The 17,117-nt window shown below is 36.3% G+C and overlaps 2 protein-coding genes across 6 annotated transcripts in view; both read right to left on the reverse strand.

Annotated features, from left to right (window-relative positions):
- Nucleotides 1–6,681, reverse strand: part of ghrhrl (growth hormone releasing hormone receptor, like) — a 51,427-nt gene extending 44,746 nt beyond the window's left edge. For both annotated transcript variants that reach the window (XM_082145665.1, XM_082145664.1), the window contains exon 1: nt 6,196–6,681. In XM_082145665.1, the coding sequence (XP_082001791.1) occupies nt 6,196–6,372 (177 nt within the window). In that variant the 5' untranslated portion in view covers nt 6,373–6,681. The remainder of the gene's footprint in view (nt 1–6,195) is intronic.
- Nucleotides 6,682–8,049: 1,368 nt separating this feature from the next.
- The window catches only part of fyco1a (FYVE and coiled-coil domain autophagy adaptor 1a), a 46,978-nt gene continuing 37,910 nt past the window's right edge, over nt 8,050–17,117 (reverse strand). For all 4 annotated transcript variants that reach the window (XM_082145519.1, XM_082145517.1, XM_082145516.1 and 1 more), the window contains exons 14-18: nt 16,734–16,872; nt 14,029–14,124; nt 13,603–13,813; nt 12,009–12,118; nt 8,050–9,744 (exon numbers count right to left, since the gene is read on the reverse strand). In XM_082145519.1, the coding sequence (XP_082001645.1) occupies nt 9,669–9,744; nt 12,009–12,118; nt 13,603–13,813; nt 14,029–14,124; nt 16,734–16,872 (632 nt within the window). In that variant the 3' untranslated portion in view covers nt 8,050–9,668. The remainder of the gene's footprint in view (nt 9,745–12,008; nt 12,119–13,602; nt 13,814–14,028; nt 14,125–16,733; nt 16,873–17,117) is intronic.

Here is a 17,117-nt window from a genome sequence, read left to right on the forward strand (position 1 = left end):
GTTGCTTCAAGGTTACATTATCCATCAGGAAACCTCAGAATTAGGTTACTTGCTATCTGGGTAAATTTCATGAAAACTGTTTGGGTCATATTTCACCTGAAAATCAAAAGAAAAAACAATAAATGGTATTTTATGTTATGAAAATGAATCCTAATTTTGGACCACTTGTGCATGTTTATATTTATATAAATTATGAAATAATTAATAATCTATCAATCATTTTTTATATATTATAAATGTGTGTGTGTGTATATATACATATAAATATATATATATATATATATATATATATATATATACACTGTATATATATATATATATATAATAAATATTAATTGTTATCTCATGTTTGGTTTTTTGTTGTTGTTGTTTTTATGTAGAAATTGTTCTGCTCATGTTTCATAAATAATTTTTCCAGGTTGATTTCTGATATTGTATTATAATTATCAGAATAATAATCAAGTGTAGCGTTAGTTCTGGCAGGTCACGTTAGTCACGCTCGCATCAGCTGACTCTCATCCACGTCTACCTATAGGAATACGACGCCTATCACTGTATACATACTGTATAAGCTCCTTCAGTATTACTAACAGCTATCGCGTTCTCAGGAGCGAATTACCCTCCTCCATCCCCAGCTCCTCCTCTCGTCCAGTCAGGATTTGGCAGTCTGATTCCCCTTGAATCAGACTTAATTCTCAAATTATGTTGTACATAAAAATATTGAATTAATGATATCTGCAATACAGTCATGTTGGTTCGGTTCTGTGTACCCTAGAGGGGGTTATTGCTGCTCTTATCCATGCAGAACCATACCGCCAATCCTAACTGTGTGCTAATTGTCAATCGTATTTGACGATAGTTATCCTGACAAAACTAAAGTAATGAGCATTTGTAAGGAAAATGTGCTTAATTGTGATGTGAATAATGTCACAATGCAAAAAACAGGCATATTCCTTATGCAAATTTTTGGGGATGCACCGATTTGAAAATTTTGGCCAATACTGATAACAGATCATTCTTTATATTTCAATGCCGATAACCGATATATAAGCCAACAAATCTATGGAGCAAATGTGGAGTGAAATGTGACTGTGACATTTCTTTATAAGAGTCATTTATCTATTATCATGCTGTTTAAAATGATGGAATTCACTAGTAATGTATTTAGCACTAGTATTAGGGCAGTCGTGGGCTAATGGTTTGAGAGTCAGATTTGCTAAATATGGCAGCTCACTGCTCCGGGTGTGTGTGTCCACTGTTTGCAGTGTGTGTGTGTGTGTGTTCACTCCTCAGTACTCCCAATGTGTGTGCACTAACTTGGATGGATTAAATGCAGAGGACAAATTCCGAGTATGGGTTGCCATACGTGGCTTCACATCACGTCACTTCATTTATGCATGACCACAAAATGAATCAAACCTCGATCCATGGTTTTCTTTATAATAACAGAGTGTAAGCAGTGATTTAAGCAGTGCTGACTCTGGGTCTGTAAAATCATTCTGAGTAAGTGTTGATTTGTAAATATTCAGCCTCTCTTCATGCATAAAGTCTCAAACGCAAGTCATTACACAAAAGAAATACCACTACCACCATGTTCCACAGTCATTTACATCTAATATCGGCAGTCGCTAAGCTTGACCCGTACGCTTTGACATGTTCAGAGCCGCAGTCGGTTTGATTAGAGTAAAAATGAAAGAGGAGAGCCGGTGCTTTTGTCACTAAAGCTTTTGATTCTCTAGACATAAAATAAAAAGAGAGTCCATAATGCATTCATGCCGTTACTAAGACATCACTCACAACTGGATTCAGTAGAGCTGCACGCTGCGGATATTTGACCCAACATGTTCTTCTGTCCCTGCTTTTATTTCTCCTGCTATTCAAGCATGTGTTTCAAATAAAGCAATTACATACTATTAGTGGCATTTACTTTCTGTATATTTCTGTACTTTTGATGCTGAGCTGCTTAACTGTGGGTACTCTAATGTAGACAGCAACAATTCATAGTACATACGTCCATTAGAAACGAAATGTTTTCCCCTATAATAATTATGCACTTGAAGAGATTTTTATATCTTTAGAAAAAAAATGTAAGTTATAGTATAGCTTAAAGTTGCTGTGGTTCCTTCTTCAATATACACTTCCGTTCAACAATTTGCGGTTGGTTTTTAAAAGAAGTATCTTATGATTACCAAAGCTGCATTTATTTGATAAAAAAAAAGATTTTTTTTTTTTTAATATTGTGAAATATTATTATGATTTAAAATAGCTATTTTCTATTTGAATCTGTTTTAAAATGTACATTATTCCTGTGATGCAAAGCTTAACTTTCAGCATCATTACTCCAGTCTTCAGTGTCACATGATCCTTCAGAAATCATTCTAATATGATGATTTGCTTCTCAAGTAACATTTCTTATTACCAGAGTTTAACACAGTGGTGCTGCTTCATATTTTGATGGAAATCGTGATGCATTTTTTTCAGGATTTCTTTGATTAATAAAGATGTCTTCTCTTCTCTTATGACGTGTTTACTGGAGTGAGGGCGGGGCAACCTGTCACTCACATGACATCACAGGAATAGCATACCACAACCATCCAATCAATTCCCCATGGAGAAAATCAAGCCCCGCCCCACATTTTCTCTTGTTCAAAAGGCCCTTTCACTTGGATATACATGTCAAGTCAAGTCATCTTCATTTATATAGCGCTTTTAACAATGTAGATTGTTCCAAAGCGATTTTACAGAGATACAAGGATAGTTTAAAGTAACAGAGATTTTTTTGGCTTTATAGCAGTTCTTGAATAAAGTTATTTTCCAGCTAAAGTTAATTTGATTGATTCACTTCCATCGCAACGATCATTAGTTATTAACTTAGGGGCCGCTAACACGACACCGCTTTAACAGGAAACTCTACACAGACTTTAAACGCGAAACCTGTGAGAACGCTGATGGCGTGCACATGTGTATTACGAGTTCACTCTATTGGTATGCGCGTTTGAATATACTGTATGTGCACATGTTTGTAATTCCCTACAAACCAAGCCTTAAAGGGTTAGTTCACCCAAAAATGAAAATTCTGTCAGTAATTACTCACCCTCATGTTGTTCCAACCGCGTAAGACCTTCGTTCATCTTCGGAACACAAATTAAGATATTTTTGATGAAATCTGAGAGCTGATAACTTCTCCGTATAGGCTGCTAGGTGGCCCAAACTTGCTGGCCCAGAAAAGTTATTAAAGAGATCGTTAATATAGTCCAAGTGACTACAGTGGCTCAATCTTAAGTTTATCAAGCGACGAGAATACTTTTTGTGCGCAAAAACAAACAAAAATAACGACTTTATTCCACTATTCATTTCCTTCTCTCTGGGCCTCGTAAGTGTTTTTGCGCAGCGCGTCTGTGTTACACGTCACCACGTACGCTCACTATTGGCCGACGCTGGTCATGTGTGTGACGCGCAGCGCAAAAACACTACGCGAACCAACTAGTGGCCCAGAGAGAAGGAAATGAATAGTGGAATAAAGTCGTTATTTTTGTTTGTTTTTGCGCACAAAAAGTATTCTCGTCGCTTGATAAACTTAAGATTGAGCCACTGTAGTCACTTGGACTATATTAACGATCTCTTTAATAACTTTTCTGGGCCAGCAAGTTTGGGCCACCTAGCAGCCTACGGAGAAGTTATCAGCTCTCAGATTTCATCAAAAATATCTTAATTTGTGTTCCGAAGATGAACGAAGGTCTTACGCGGTTGGAACAACATGAGGGTGAGTGATTACTGACAGAATTTTCATTTTTGGGTGAAATAACCCTTTAAAAAACTACTTGTCTGGCCTTAACATTTTGATATGAATTGTATCACTTCGGGGTAGATACGCGAACCGAATTTTCCCGACAACGCTTTATCTGTAGAGTGGTAAAGGGATCCTCCATAATGAGAAACTAGTTGGCACTTTAGCACCCCGCTATGACATCGGGTCCAGGCGCAGGTCTTTCATCAAATCTGGATATCTCTACATCACAATAGCAAAGAAAAGACTAATCGCAACTTCCGTTTCTTGCCGAATTCAATCCATCCTCGCTGAATAAAAAACACTTCCTGACCCTTTCTTCAGTCTGCACCTTGCATTATGAATGCAACAACTAATCTAAAAACGACACGCCAACCGAACCACTGATTCCATTGATGAATTCCAAAGGGCTGAAATGTTAATGTACTTCTGCGAAGAACATGCTTATTCGTATGGGCACTTAGAAACGAACACCTGCGCCATATCAAACCACCTGTCTCGCTTACACAGAGACCATTATTCTGCTCATCCTCCCTGGAGAACATTAATATCCATTCTACAGGATAGCACACAGATCCATTAACTGCCCTGTTTCCAAGAAGGGTCCCCCCAAGTTCAGCTGGCAGATGGCACTTTTGCATCCACATTTACTTCATATAGACGAGTTTCGGTGCAGTTGCCAAGGAAATGGGCACACGAATGCACAAACAATCACACCAGAGGAAAGTTGAGCGCGCACTTATTTTTGATGCCGAGATCATTTCTCTTCATTCTGAGCCAAAATCCTCATACACCTGCATCTTTACAAGCCACAGCGGACGCAATGGATGGTTTAAAAACTAAAAGTCATTTTGACACGAGCCAAAATCTCCAACACTCCAATTAGGTAAAATTAGACAGGTGTCCAAATAGGCCTATATCTGTATCTGTATCACTTGCTCTTGAATCCACATTGACAAAGGAGAATTTAACACTCCACAAAAGTGTTTTTTTCTCTTTCTTCGACACAGAAAATTGCACACTCATCTCGACCTCATACAGCAACTTTGATATCAGAAGTGTTGCAATTTCTGTTTTCCATCAGTGCTGGAGTTTAGAGTGGCTAAAACACAGAGATGCTGGTGACGGGGGAAGAACATTAGTTGCCAGCGGTGGGAAACAAGGAAGCATGTTCTGACCATTATAAGCACCTCAAAAACACACTTACAATGATCCTTTGCAAGAACTGATTACATCTCCCTATTCTTCATGTTTGCAAAATAAAATCCAAGTCTTGTTTCTTATTTCTGAGGTGCTGATTCCAAAAATAGTGTCTGTTTTGCTCCAGCACTTCACTTTCTCACAGCATATGATGTGCATTTCAGCATTTTTGCTTTCGACAACCATTTGTAAGACGTCTTGTCCTTTAATTACCAGAATAACAGCCACAAAGGTCAGGTTACAACTCTCTGTTCAAATCTCAGCCGTTTTCCGCATGACATTATTTATTGGCTGATTTCAAGGTTAGAATTATAGTCAGTGACAAAAGAAAAAGAAAAAGAAAACATGACCTTTTCTGCTACATCTGTGGGTGTTTGACTACATCAAAACATTAAATTAATTAGGCTAACTAAAATGTGCAGTATATAATAAAGAGTGTCCTGCACTGGAAACTGGGCCTACAGTAAATAGTACGCGATATAAATGTTATAGCCTACTGTGCAGTATGTAGGCTACCAACGAGACGCTTTATAATTTAACATAGCGCGAGCCTCGTGACAGGAGCTCTATTTAATTCACACAAAAATGAATTATTACTATTTATTAAGATCATATTCTCAAACAATATATATTATAGGCTATATTATATATCCGGCCCTGTATATATAAAAAATAATAAATATAAAAAAGTAAAATGATTGACATGTAAAAAGATTATTTCTTCTTGTCCAGGTATTTTAATTGGCCCCGACTCTTTTTCACGGAGTCTAGTGAGCCAGAAGTGAAAACCGCCTTTTCCACCTTTAAAGCAGCGCCTTAACGTGCAATCATGAATTGAATGCACATTGATTGCGATCACATTCTCGCGGAGCCCAAAACAATATTTAGTAAAACAATGCCTAGTTAAGTTAATACAGGAGGAGATACAGATAAAACACAATAGGCCTACAAGAGCGTGGATTAATTTAATTAGCTTGGCTGGACCTCAAACTACACAAATGAAAGTCTTTCCTTATAAAGAGGCGTCTAACACAAATGTGCAATGTAAAAAAAAAAAAAGTACATATGCAAGCATCAAAAACAATGCAGTGAGTTTTTAAATGAAATGCATCCCATTAGTTGCATGTAGGCTATGTGTAGCATTACTATCAACTTCAAGTTTTCCTAATAAAGCACAATGGTGAATAGATTAGGTTGTGCATACTCACAGTTGTTAGTGATGTAAAGCACAGGATCCCACGAACACACGAACGCATGACTCCAGCCGTGTCCACAGCGCGCGCTGACAGCTGTAGTTGAATCAAATGCTTTATAGACCGAGTCTGGCCAATGGGAGGAGAGAGAGAGTGAGAGAGGAGAGGAGAGGAGATGCGTTCATCATTCATTCATAGGACTGCACGGGCGCCGTGAAAACCTTTGCGTCTCTACTGCAGGGAATTGCAACGAATGCTCTTTTTACAGCGCAGTTTACTTTCCTCAAACTAGATAAGAATGAACCTGTTTTTGAATTACTGTATTGATATTCCTCAAACACTAGCGTTTGTTCCAAATATCTAAAACTGCTTAATGTGCATGTGCAGACTCAGCTCAAATTTCTTGTGGAGATAATTTCAGTTTTAGTTGCACTACAGCATCCATTTAATCTATGTATTTGTTTAAATGCACTTTTTGAAAACACTTAAATGTATTTTTCTGGCAATGTAAGATACATTGCACACTATGTAACTTTTAATGTTAAGATACATAAAGGCACACTATAACTTTTGGCCCCGGTTAAAAAAACAAAACTGTGCATTTTGCAAAATAACATTGTTTTGGTTGTGCTTCGGCTCTGCGTGACTGTGTTCAGCGATTTCCCGCGAAAACCATCCCGGCAGGTCTTTCGGGTCTTAAATATACTTAAAATAGGCTTACCATAGTAAAGCAGGGTAAGACAAAAACGTGGGAAGAAGGAGTGATGTATTGACTAATTTAAATCTGGACAAACAAAGTAGTGTAGCTTTAAAAATGTGTACAAGTAAACTTACATGAGATGAAGTCATATCACTCTTCCAGAAAAAGCTGTTTTATTCTACATAAAGAAGGTCACCCCCTCATGACCAGCAATGTCATGTCAACCACCAAGTTACTAGCAGAAGGATGGGTCACACACATGACCACACAGTGGCATTTCCGTGGTGCTCTGAAATGAGGAGGCGTTTTAGTTTTTTGTTAATAAAGCAAATGTTAATTCATGTCCCAGCTACACTTCATGTTGTCACATGACAATTATTATTATTATTATTATTTTGTAAATTGAACCTCAGCTGTTCTAGTCGATTTATTTTAGGATTTCCAGTCATGAAGCTCGGTAAACACAGGTCACAGACACAAAAATGTACCTTTAATTTCCCCAAGCTGATTGCTCACTAAACCACATCATATCTTCAGGCCATTTCAAGTTTAATTTTGATGTGACAAAGCGTTGTATCTAAGTGGTTGAGCTGTTTACTTACTTTTAATTAGACTTCCCATCAGCCATCATTTTGTTCATTCAGACTGATTTGCAAACACAAGACGAATGAAAACAAGAGGCGGGATTATCACACGAAACAATCATAACCAATCATATCCAGTCATAGTGTGATGGAGGAACTGCCTCCTCTCACGTGACCTTTCCCCATTCATTCTCAATGACCCCCCACTAAACCCAGCACATGCTTTAGGAGGTCTGTTAAAAGTCAATGGGCTCAGGGGAGGCAAGAGAAATGCGGACTCCCGCTGTAACTTGACCAGCTGGTGTCGCTGTGTCGACTGTTACTTTCGAAGAGCGAGTGATATATACACCTTTTAAATGTCACATTTTGTAATATTTGCATTTGCGTCTTATTTTTGGAATATGGATTATTTTCTAAACCAATTTTTTGAGGAGGCAATGCCTACCTTTGCCTCCTGAAAGGAAACACACATAATGCCAATACAGACGAAACAAGCTCATTTAGTCCAAAGAAAAACTAAAGCCGGTTTATCACGCATACATATATACCACGCATGCATGTGTTATACAAAAACTTTTGCACTGGTGCTGAACAGATAAAACTTTATTACATTTAAAGGGTTCTGCGAATTGTAAACTTTGCACAGTGATTGCATAGATTCACAAATACCATAATTAAAATCAGTGACATTCATGAATTATTCACAATTTCCTGAACAACGGCTTTTAAAAAGTACTTCAAAATAACCAATTTATTTAAAATACCATTCCTCTTGTAAAAGAACAAGACCTATTAAGAAAATATTTAGAATTGCACATAGTTCAAAAAGGAGCTTGAGATGTAATATAAATATATAAACAAATCCTCTTAAAAGCAGCAGTCTATTTAGCTTTGTCACCAGGATAATTATACGTGAACCTTACACCTGAATAAATGTGAGTGTCTTGCATATTCGCTTTCAAAGTCATTTTTAAAAAGCGAGACAGTTCATTAAATGCACACTTAACACCCTTATAGTGTTCATATTACTAATGTTTGATGACCTAACAGGATGATGATTCAGAAATGCATATTAGAGTAAACAGAAAGGAGTCCTTAATATTGAACATGTCAAAAACCATGTGAGTATCAGTGAATCAATATAATTAGATTAAACAACGGATAGCCTTATATTTGCAGAGATATACTCTGTGCAAGTGCTAAATCAGTACAAAGTATGTGCCATTTCATTCAATGTATTCTGCAGAGCTGACTAATAAAAAAGTGCCATATTTGAATGTACTTGTATGCATTGTGCATATATAATATTATGGTATTTTTTATAGTAGTTAAAAAGTTCAATTGCTGTCATACCAGTGACAATTTGACCTACTGTAGCTGGTGGGGTCTACAAAATGAAGTGAAACTGATACACTTTTAAAGGGCTCTGTCATGACACATCTTATATTATCCAGCTTTGAGTAAAAAAAGCTTGTTAGCTAGACATATAAGACACTTATTGCTTTTTTCTTCTCCCATACAGTTTCACCCTGTATGAAAATCTCATAATGGTTTCAAATTGTTATAAAGAGACTTTCTAAAAAAAATACGACAAAACATTTTTGTGTTTACTTGGTAAACTCAAGAGCATATATTACCATGTATTGGACATCTGTAGTGGAAGTGCTGTGATATCTTTGCAAACAGCAGCCATTTTTGGATACCTCCCAGTCTTATATCCAAAAACAAAAAGGAGAAATTCTCACATTGCATTAATAAGCAGCTAGAAATGAAAATGACTTCTCTGAATTGGCCATTATTAAAGCTGAATTTTTTGGTTATTTTTATCTTTGCATTGTTTATCGATGTGTGCTTCAACTGACGGTATCACTGATGCTTTGAATTCATCTGTAGTGTTTGTAAAATCATTTTAAAATACTGGATGCACAAATAAAATAAAACACACAAAAAAAGATGCATCCCCAGCAAATAATCCTCTTCCAAATGAGTACATGTGCTTTTGAAACCCGCCCATAACACTAAACACAGGTCACAACAGATAACCTCTGTGCTATCAGCGGTAAAAACATAAAAACTAATACTATACTAACCCATAAACCTCAAATCAGAAACCCTTGGCACACAGGAACAGGTCTGAAATGATATAAGGATAAAAAATAAAACGCTAACAGTTCACACGAGGACGCCACACACCACAGTCACTTTTAAGGGAAGTCGCTTCCATCATAGATGATTGGCTTCTCGATGGTCAGCTGGTAGTTGACCTTTTTGGAGAGAAATCTGTTGAAAAGAAAACAGAGAGGAAACAGCAATTGCCTCACTTCAAACAATAACTAAAGATATCACAAATAAAACAATTAGGTGACAGATTTGGAACATCTTCATATGCAGCAACTTGACAAATATTTAATTATAATAGTGTCTGGAATGTTGCTACGCTAATCACACACACACACACAAAAAAAACATTAAACAAACAAACTTTTGAACAATAGTGTATGTATAGTGAATATTTCTCCCAACTCTTTTATCTTTGATTATTGTTTATACTGAGATTTTTGCATATCTGATACATGCAATGCCTTAGAATTTTGTCCAAATAGCATATCTTAGTAGGCAGCATAATATTACCACCTTTGTGTCAATGGTGTGCCTATGATGCGTTAAAACAAGGTCTAGCTATAGGCAACATATATAGGCAGCATATGAAAAAACACAAAAATGCAAAGCACAGAGGTAAGTAAAATAATCAGTTTGACACTAATAAACATCAGCAAAATCATATCAGTTAAAGTCCCCCTGTGGTGAGAATCAAGCTTTTAATGTTGTTTATATGTGGTGTTTTTAATACGCTTTAAGACAAACCATGTGTAAATTCTTAAAGGGATACTTTACCGTTTTTTCATATTAAACTATGTTATTCCCTTAACTAAGACGAGTTGATACATACCTCTCTCGTCTCAGTGCGTGCACTAAATCCCTCTGTCTTGCGGCGAAACTTTGTTAGCCCAGTTCATTTAATATGGGCCAAGCAGAGAAGCTACCAAACACCTCCACGTTTTCCCTATTTAAATACAGTTACTCGCGAAGTGTAACTCGACCTAGGACGGTGACACAAAACAAAACGTTGCGCTTTTCTAAGCGTGTAAAATGGATAACTATTTTGTATGGCGGAATACCATAGCAAGTGCTTGTAAGCACTTCGACTTGGCGCAGTAATATCTTCACTCGTGAAAAATCCTCTCACCGGCCCCCGCTCCCTCTAGTGAAGATATTACTGCGCCGAAGTCGAAGTGCTTCCAAGCACTTGCTATGGTATTCCGCCATACAAAATAGTTATCCATTTTACACGCTTAGAAAAGCGCAACGTTTTGTTTTGTGTCACCGTCCTAGGTCGAGTTACACTTCGCGAGTAACTGTATTTAAATTGGGAAAACGTGGAGGTGTTTGGTAGCTTCTCTGCTTGGCCCATATTAAATGAACTGGGCTAACAAAGTTTCGCCGCAAGACAGAGGGATTTAGTGCACGCACTGAGACGAGAGAGGTATGTATCAACTCGTCTTAGTTAAGGGAATAACATAGTTTAATATGAAAAAACGGTAAAGTATCCCTTTAAGTCAACATCATTGCTGAGTATTTTCTCTTTAGAAACTGCAGTGAACCAAAGACAGCCTCAAAAACATAGTTTGAAATCGCTGGTGTTTCTGACATCACAATCAGGTCAACGTGTGATCGTCAACGAGTGGATCTCTGAGCTTCTGTGAGTGAGTGGAGGCGGGGCTCATTTGCATATTCATAGAACCGCCTATACTAAATGAGGCAAGGGTGTAGAGTTACATTCAAGATATTTTAAGGCATGAAGAATTTTTTTCAAGGAAAAAATATGGACGTAGTGTCCGTGACGTCACCCGTAGGTTTCTGAAGAGCATTTTTGAAGTCCAAAGTGGGCGGAACCGGCCGTCGCCATCTTGGTAGCGCGTCACTCCCAGATAACCCAAAATGGGCAAAGAGGCGGGATTAGCTGAGGTTAAGTGACGGCTAACAGACAGCAGACAAACGGCTAGCAGTGAAATCAGCGGCAATCCACATGTCACTCAAGTGGCCACGCCCTTAATTATGTAGAACTTTAAGGCTTAATATAATTTTAACGGATTAGTTATGAAAACCCTCACAGTTGTTATGAAGGGCAAAATTAGCTGTATAGACCAAAACCACTTTTTGTACCAGACTGTAAACATATTTTTTCTGCTGTAAATTTGGGCATTTTTACATGGGGAGTCTATGGGATTGGCTCTCTTTCGGAGCCTGTCTCTAGCGGCCAGTCGATGAATTGCAGTTTAAGTAACTTCCGTGTTGGATTCAAGAGAGAAACCGGAAGGTTGCCGCTTGGAAAAACACTTAAATGTCATTTTGGTGATCAAAGATGAGTAATAAGGGATACAATCATGGACTACAGGGGGACTTTAAAGAGTAGATTTTTCTGAGAAGCACAAGCTCTGAAAGGTTTCCCGGAGTGTGCAAATGTCACCTGTGTGTTACTGTACCTGGAAAATGAGTTATCAAAGATGAGTGTGTAGACTCCTGGGTTGCGGACTTTGAGTTGTCCCTGTATGGTCTCTTTGTGCGAGTTACAGCGTGTGAGAGGAATCAGAACCTGAACCACAGGAACACAAAGATTCAGCACCGTAGTCTAGAGAGTGCTCCGATTGATCAGGCACAGATCAATATCGGCCGATAACAGCTTTATACATTTTGATCGGTGGTTTCTATAGAGAATGTGAAGCTAACATCACGCTATGTTGAGTTCTGGGCAGTTGTCTTGTATAGACACCATATAAGAAGGATTGCCATAGTAACTCACATCACGCTGAACCCTGAGACACCCTCAGGCTATTTATATATATATATATATATATATATTATATATTATATATATATATATAACAAGAACTAATAAATTACTAATTAAAATTAAATTAAAATGAAAACTGAAAAAATAAAAAAATAAAAGCTATAATATAATATAACAGTATATAAATAATACTAAAGTATCACAAACACAAAGTTATCAAACAAAAAACAGCTAACTTCGTTCATGCTATTTAATCAGGCAATATTGTTCTCGCAGATTTAATATTGTAATATATATTATTATTTAACTTACAGAAAAACAATAAACATCTCAATCATGGTGAAATCATCAAGCATGCAGACATGAAATAGAACTAAATCCAACTAAATAATAATAATAATAAAAAAAACACCATAATAATTTTAATAAACTATTTTGCTGCTCTCGCCGGCGGCGGTGTGACGTACAATTACACAGTTCAATTTCAGTGTGATCAGTTATCTGTGATATGTGATATGTGAATGCTATGTGAGACAAAGTGGCAAATAAACATTTCAAGTGTTAAATGTGTTGTCTAAATGACTGCTAAAATGATTAATTTGACAAAATGTTGTCTTTATTCTTTTGTTTTATCATGCTTGATAAGTAAATTTGATCTAGTAACACAAAACCTAGAAAAAATGTAAACAATAATTTTTGGTAATTGAAAACAAGACATTTTTTAATATTTATAAATCATGGAATTTATAGATAATGGAATATTAAATGCTTAAATAAATTGATCTAAAAAAAAAAAAAAAAAAAAAAAAAAGTCCAGCCATGCATGAAATAACATAGGAAATGAATACGGGTCTTTTTAGACCCATGTTGTGCATTAGAAGGGGTTTCCATAGTTTGCGCATCAAAGGGTTAAAAACAAACAACTATATTTAACTAAATATTATTTTGCTATAAAAAAATCAATAATAAAGACAATGTACAGCGACTTCTGAGAATACAAATTTTCATCTTTTCCATTTAAAATGTCCTTCTTTTCCACAGAAGAAAGTCCGAGTAAAAAATAACAATTAGAATATTAGAATATTTCTTCTAATTTATTTGTTATTCCGCAACATTTAGAGTTATGATCTGAGCTTTGATAAATCACACACAAAGACACCTATCACCAAATTATACCTGTAATGAGACTCTTTGCTCGTACAACAGCATTTTTTTCACAGCAAGCAACTTTAGTGATGGTGGATCTTTGCATGCTGTTGAAGCGCATGTATGTGTGTGTTTGTTACCTTGGCCTGCTCAATAGGTGTGTCAAGTGTCTCTCTGTACACCACCGTGAAGGAGATGCTCTTTGGCTCGGAAGAGAAAACCCAGCTGATGATGGGCCCGTGGTCGCCCACGGTGATGGGAATGGCGCTATAGCAACTGGACTTAACAAAGAGCTCCCGGGAACCATCACCGAAATGAGAAATCTCATCTATATCCAGAGGCACAGAGGTACTAGAGAAAGACATGCACGGAATCAACAATAATAATAATAATAGTGGAGCAGGATGAGTGTGTGTGTGTGTGTGTGTGTGTGTGTGTGTGTGTGTGTGTGTGTGTGTGTGTGTGTGTGTGTGTGTGTGTGTGTGTGTGTGTGTGTGTGTGTGTGTGTGTGTGTGTGTGTGTGTGTGTGTGTGTGTGTGTGTGTGTGTGTGCGTGTGTGTACTAACGTGAGTTCTCCTGACATGAGGAGGGTGATTTCTGCATCCTGTACAGTAGAGATCATCTCTTCCTGTTCATCAGGCGTCACATCACTTGATATGCTACTGTAAAAGACAATATTTACAATAAACCATAAATTGAGAGGACATTTTTTGAAGTTTTTTTTGAAAAATGTTCTGATCTTTAGATATGACTTACTTTAATGTATATTTCCACCCATTTTATTGTATAAATCATAATCGTATCATCTGAAACAGTGATATTTTACTATGATTGATATACTATTATAGTTTTCGTTAAAGTTTTGAATTAGATTTTATTTTTATTATTTTTATTTACTTTTTAAAGTTTTCATTTTGTTTGTTTTTTGTCATATTTAATTTTTCAAATGTTTCTATATAGTATTTATTAATTTTCATTCATTAGCTTTAGTTATTTTAGTACTATTTTAGTGCTTTGGCAGCTATCTGAAATAAAATAAGTTTAAAGCTGTTTATATTTTATTTCAGTTAAAGTATATTTAAAGCAACACAAATGTTTTTATTTAATGGTTTGGTTAACGATAATAACGCTGGTCTGAAGCACAAATAGTGTGAAAGTTTTGTTTGTTCAAATCTTTAACCCCAGTTATAAATCTGTCCTGGCAAACAGAATTAAAATAGCTAAATTTGTGTGCTAAAGCTAGAGGTTTATTTATTAAGACATTTTGTAGGTTTTTTAAATCAATCTTAGAGTAACGACAAGCAATTGAGTTCCTTCTTTAGTCTAACCTGTCTAAAACTGCATAATGAAAAATTTAACTATCCTTTTAAATAACAGTTCACTGTACAATAAAAACCTACTGTCACTTTCAGATCTCAAAACTTCCCAATACAAAAACTAAGCTGCAAAAATAATAATAAACAATAATAGTTTGGAACTTGTGCAGCTGTATTAAATAAAATAATACAGATTAATACATTTGAACACATTTACACCACAGTTCGAAAGTTTGGGGTCGCTTATGCTCACCAAGGCTGCATCAAAAATACCGTACAAGACAGTAATATTGTGAAATATTACTATAATTTAAAATAATTGTTTTCTATTTTAATACATTAATAAATTATAATTTATTCCTGTGATCAAAGCTGAATTTTCAGCATCATTACTCCAGTCTTCAGTGTCACATGATCCTTCAGAAATCATTTTAATATGATGATTTGCAGCTCAATTTCTGATTATTATCAATGTTGAAAACAGTTCCGCTACTTCATATTTTGTGCAAACCGTTATACATTATTTTCAGGATTCTTTGATGAATATAAAGATCAAAAGATCAGCATTTATGTGAAACAGAAATCTTTTGTAACATTATAAATGCCTTCACTGTCACTTTTGATCTGACATTTTTGATCATGTTTTTGTTGAAGGACCCGACAGCAAACCTGCAAGAACCATTATTCATTTAACATGCGAAAAATATGTATACATTAGGCTCTTAAATGCACAGCGGCAAAAGAAAAAAACGCTGATTAACGTGTATGCATATTACAATATGTTTGACACAAAAACAACAACTTTGATAGACATAAAATAAATGCTAAAAAAAATTAATTAATAAATCGCAAACAAAATGTTGTTCCATCAAAACTCTCTCCTTTCCTGGAGAGTGCGTCTGTAATTACGGAAACTCGCTCACCCACAGGAGGCATTTGGGGCTGCTAGTGAAATTATATGCCAGGCAGGTGCTCATCTCAGAGTGACAAATGTTAGAAAATGTGCCCAAGATGGAATAAAATGCATAAATTGACAGTCATCATCCCTCTCACAATCAATCTCCCGGCAGGACTTCCTGTCTGTCTGTAACACTTATTTAGGGACGCATCACAGCACAATCTTCTAAACAGAGACCCGGTGATGCAGCCGGGACAATCTTGATAATTCTGCTACAAATTGGACCATTTGGAGTGTGATTGTGAGTACTTGGGAATGTTTTAGCGCATCCATTGTCTCTACTTCGTTTGTGCACACTTCCTATGAACAATTCTGATTCAGATTTCACTTAATGAATGTGGTTCCTTAATGATTCCTTTAGTAATTGTGAAGTTAAAAGAATAAAAAACTGTCTTGAAATGAAAACGTGCATCTAGCATCACCTCTCACTAAAAGTCTAAAAGCTAAAAGCTTCACATCTTGAGCAGCATTTACCACAAAAGTGTGCTTTCACACAGACTGAAATATTTATGTTGCATAAATGTATTTTTATTTACATTTACATTTATTTAGTTGGCAGATGGCAGAAGGAACATCACAAGCACTTTATTATAAGAGCCAACAATATTTGCAGGGTACCATGCCAGGTTTTTTACTATATTATAAAATGTAATTTATTCCTGTGATCAAAGCAGGATTTTCATCATAATTCCTCCAGTCTTCAGTGTCACATGATCCTTCAGAAATCATTCTAATATGCTGATTTGCAGCTCAAGAAACATTTACTATTATCAATGTTGAATACTCTGATGAATAGAAAGCATTTATTTGAAATAGAAACCTTGTGTAACATTATAAATGTCTCTACTGTCACTTTTGACCAATTTAAAGCATCCTTGGTGAATAAAAGTATGAATTCCTGGGGGAAAAAACTGACCCCAAACTTTTGAACGGTAGCGTATTCATAGGTGGTGTTGTCTTCAATTATTTGTGTGTGTTTGTGTGTTTACGATCTTACATGTCTCCAGTTTGCCCTCCTTCTCCTTCTTCCTGTGATCCAGTGGTGGTACGCGAGTCGCTGTCATAGACCCCGTTCACTTCCTCCTCCGTTATGATGTCAAACACCCCATCATCCGGCTTCTCACCAGGATCTGTAACTGCATGTCAGGACACAGGATGTTATCAACTTTGACATCAACCCATAAGAAATGTAAAAAGTGAGTAGAAAGACAATTAGCATGAAGCAAAGGTCCTTAAAAACGGGCAGGACTTAAAAATAACAACACTAGATCCATCATATGTAAACAACCTTAAACAACTTAAAGGGGTGGTATAATGCCCTTTTCACAAGAAGTTTAATAAATCTCTGATGTCCGCAGAGTGTGTATGTGAAGTATTAGCT

This window comes from Leuciscus leuciscus, assembly GCF_965113295.1.
Source record: "Leuciscus leuciscus genome assembly, chromosome: 18".
In the NCBI taxonomy this organism is placed as follows: domain Eukaryota; kingdom Metazoa; phylum Chordata; class Actinopteri; order Cypriniformes; family Leuciscidae; genus Leuciscus; species Leuciscus leuciscus.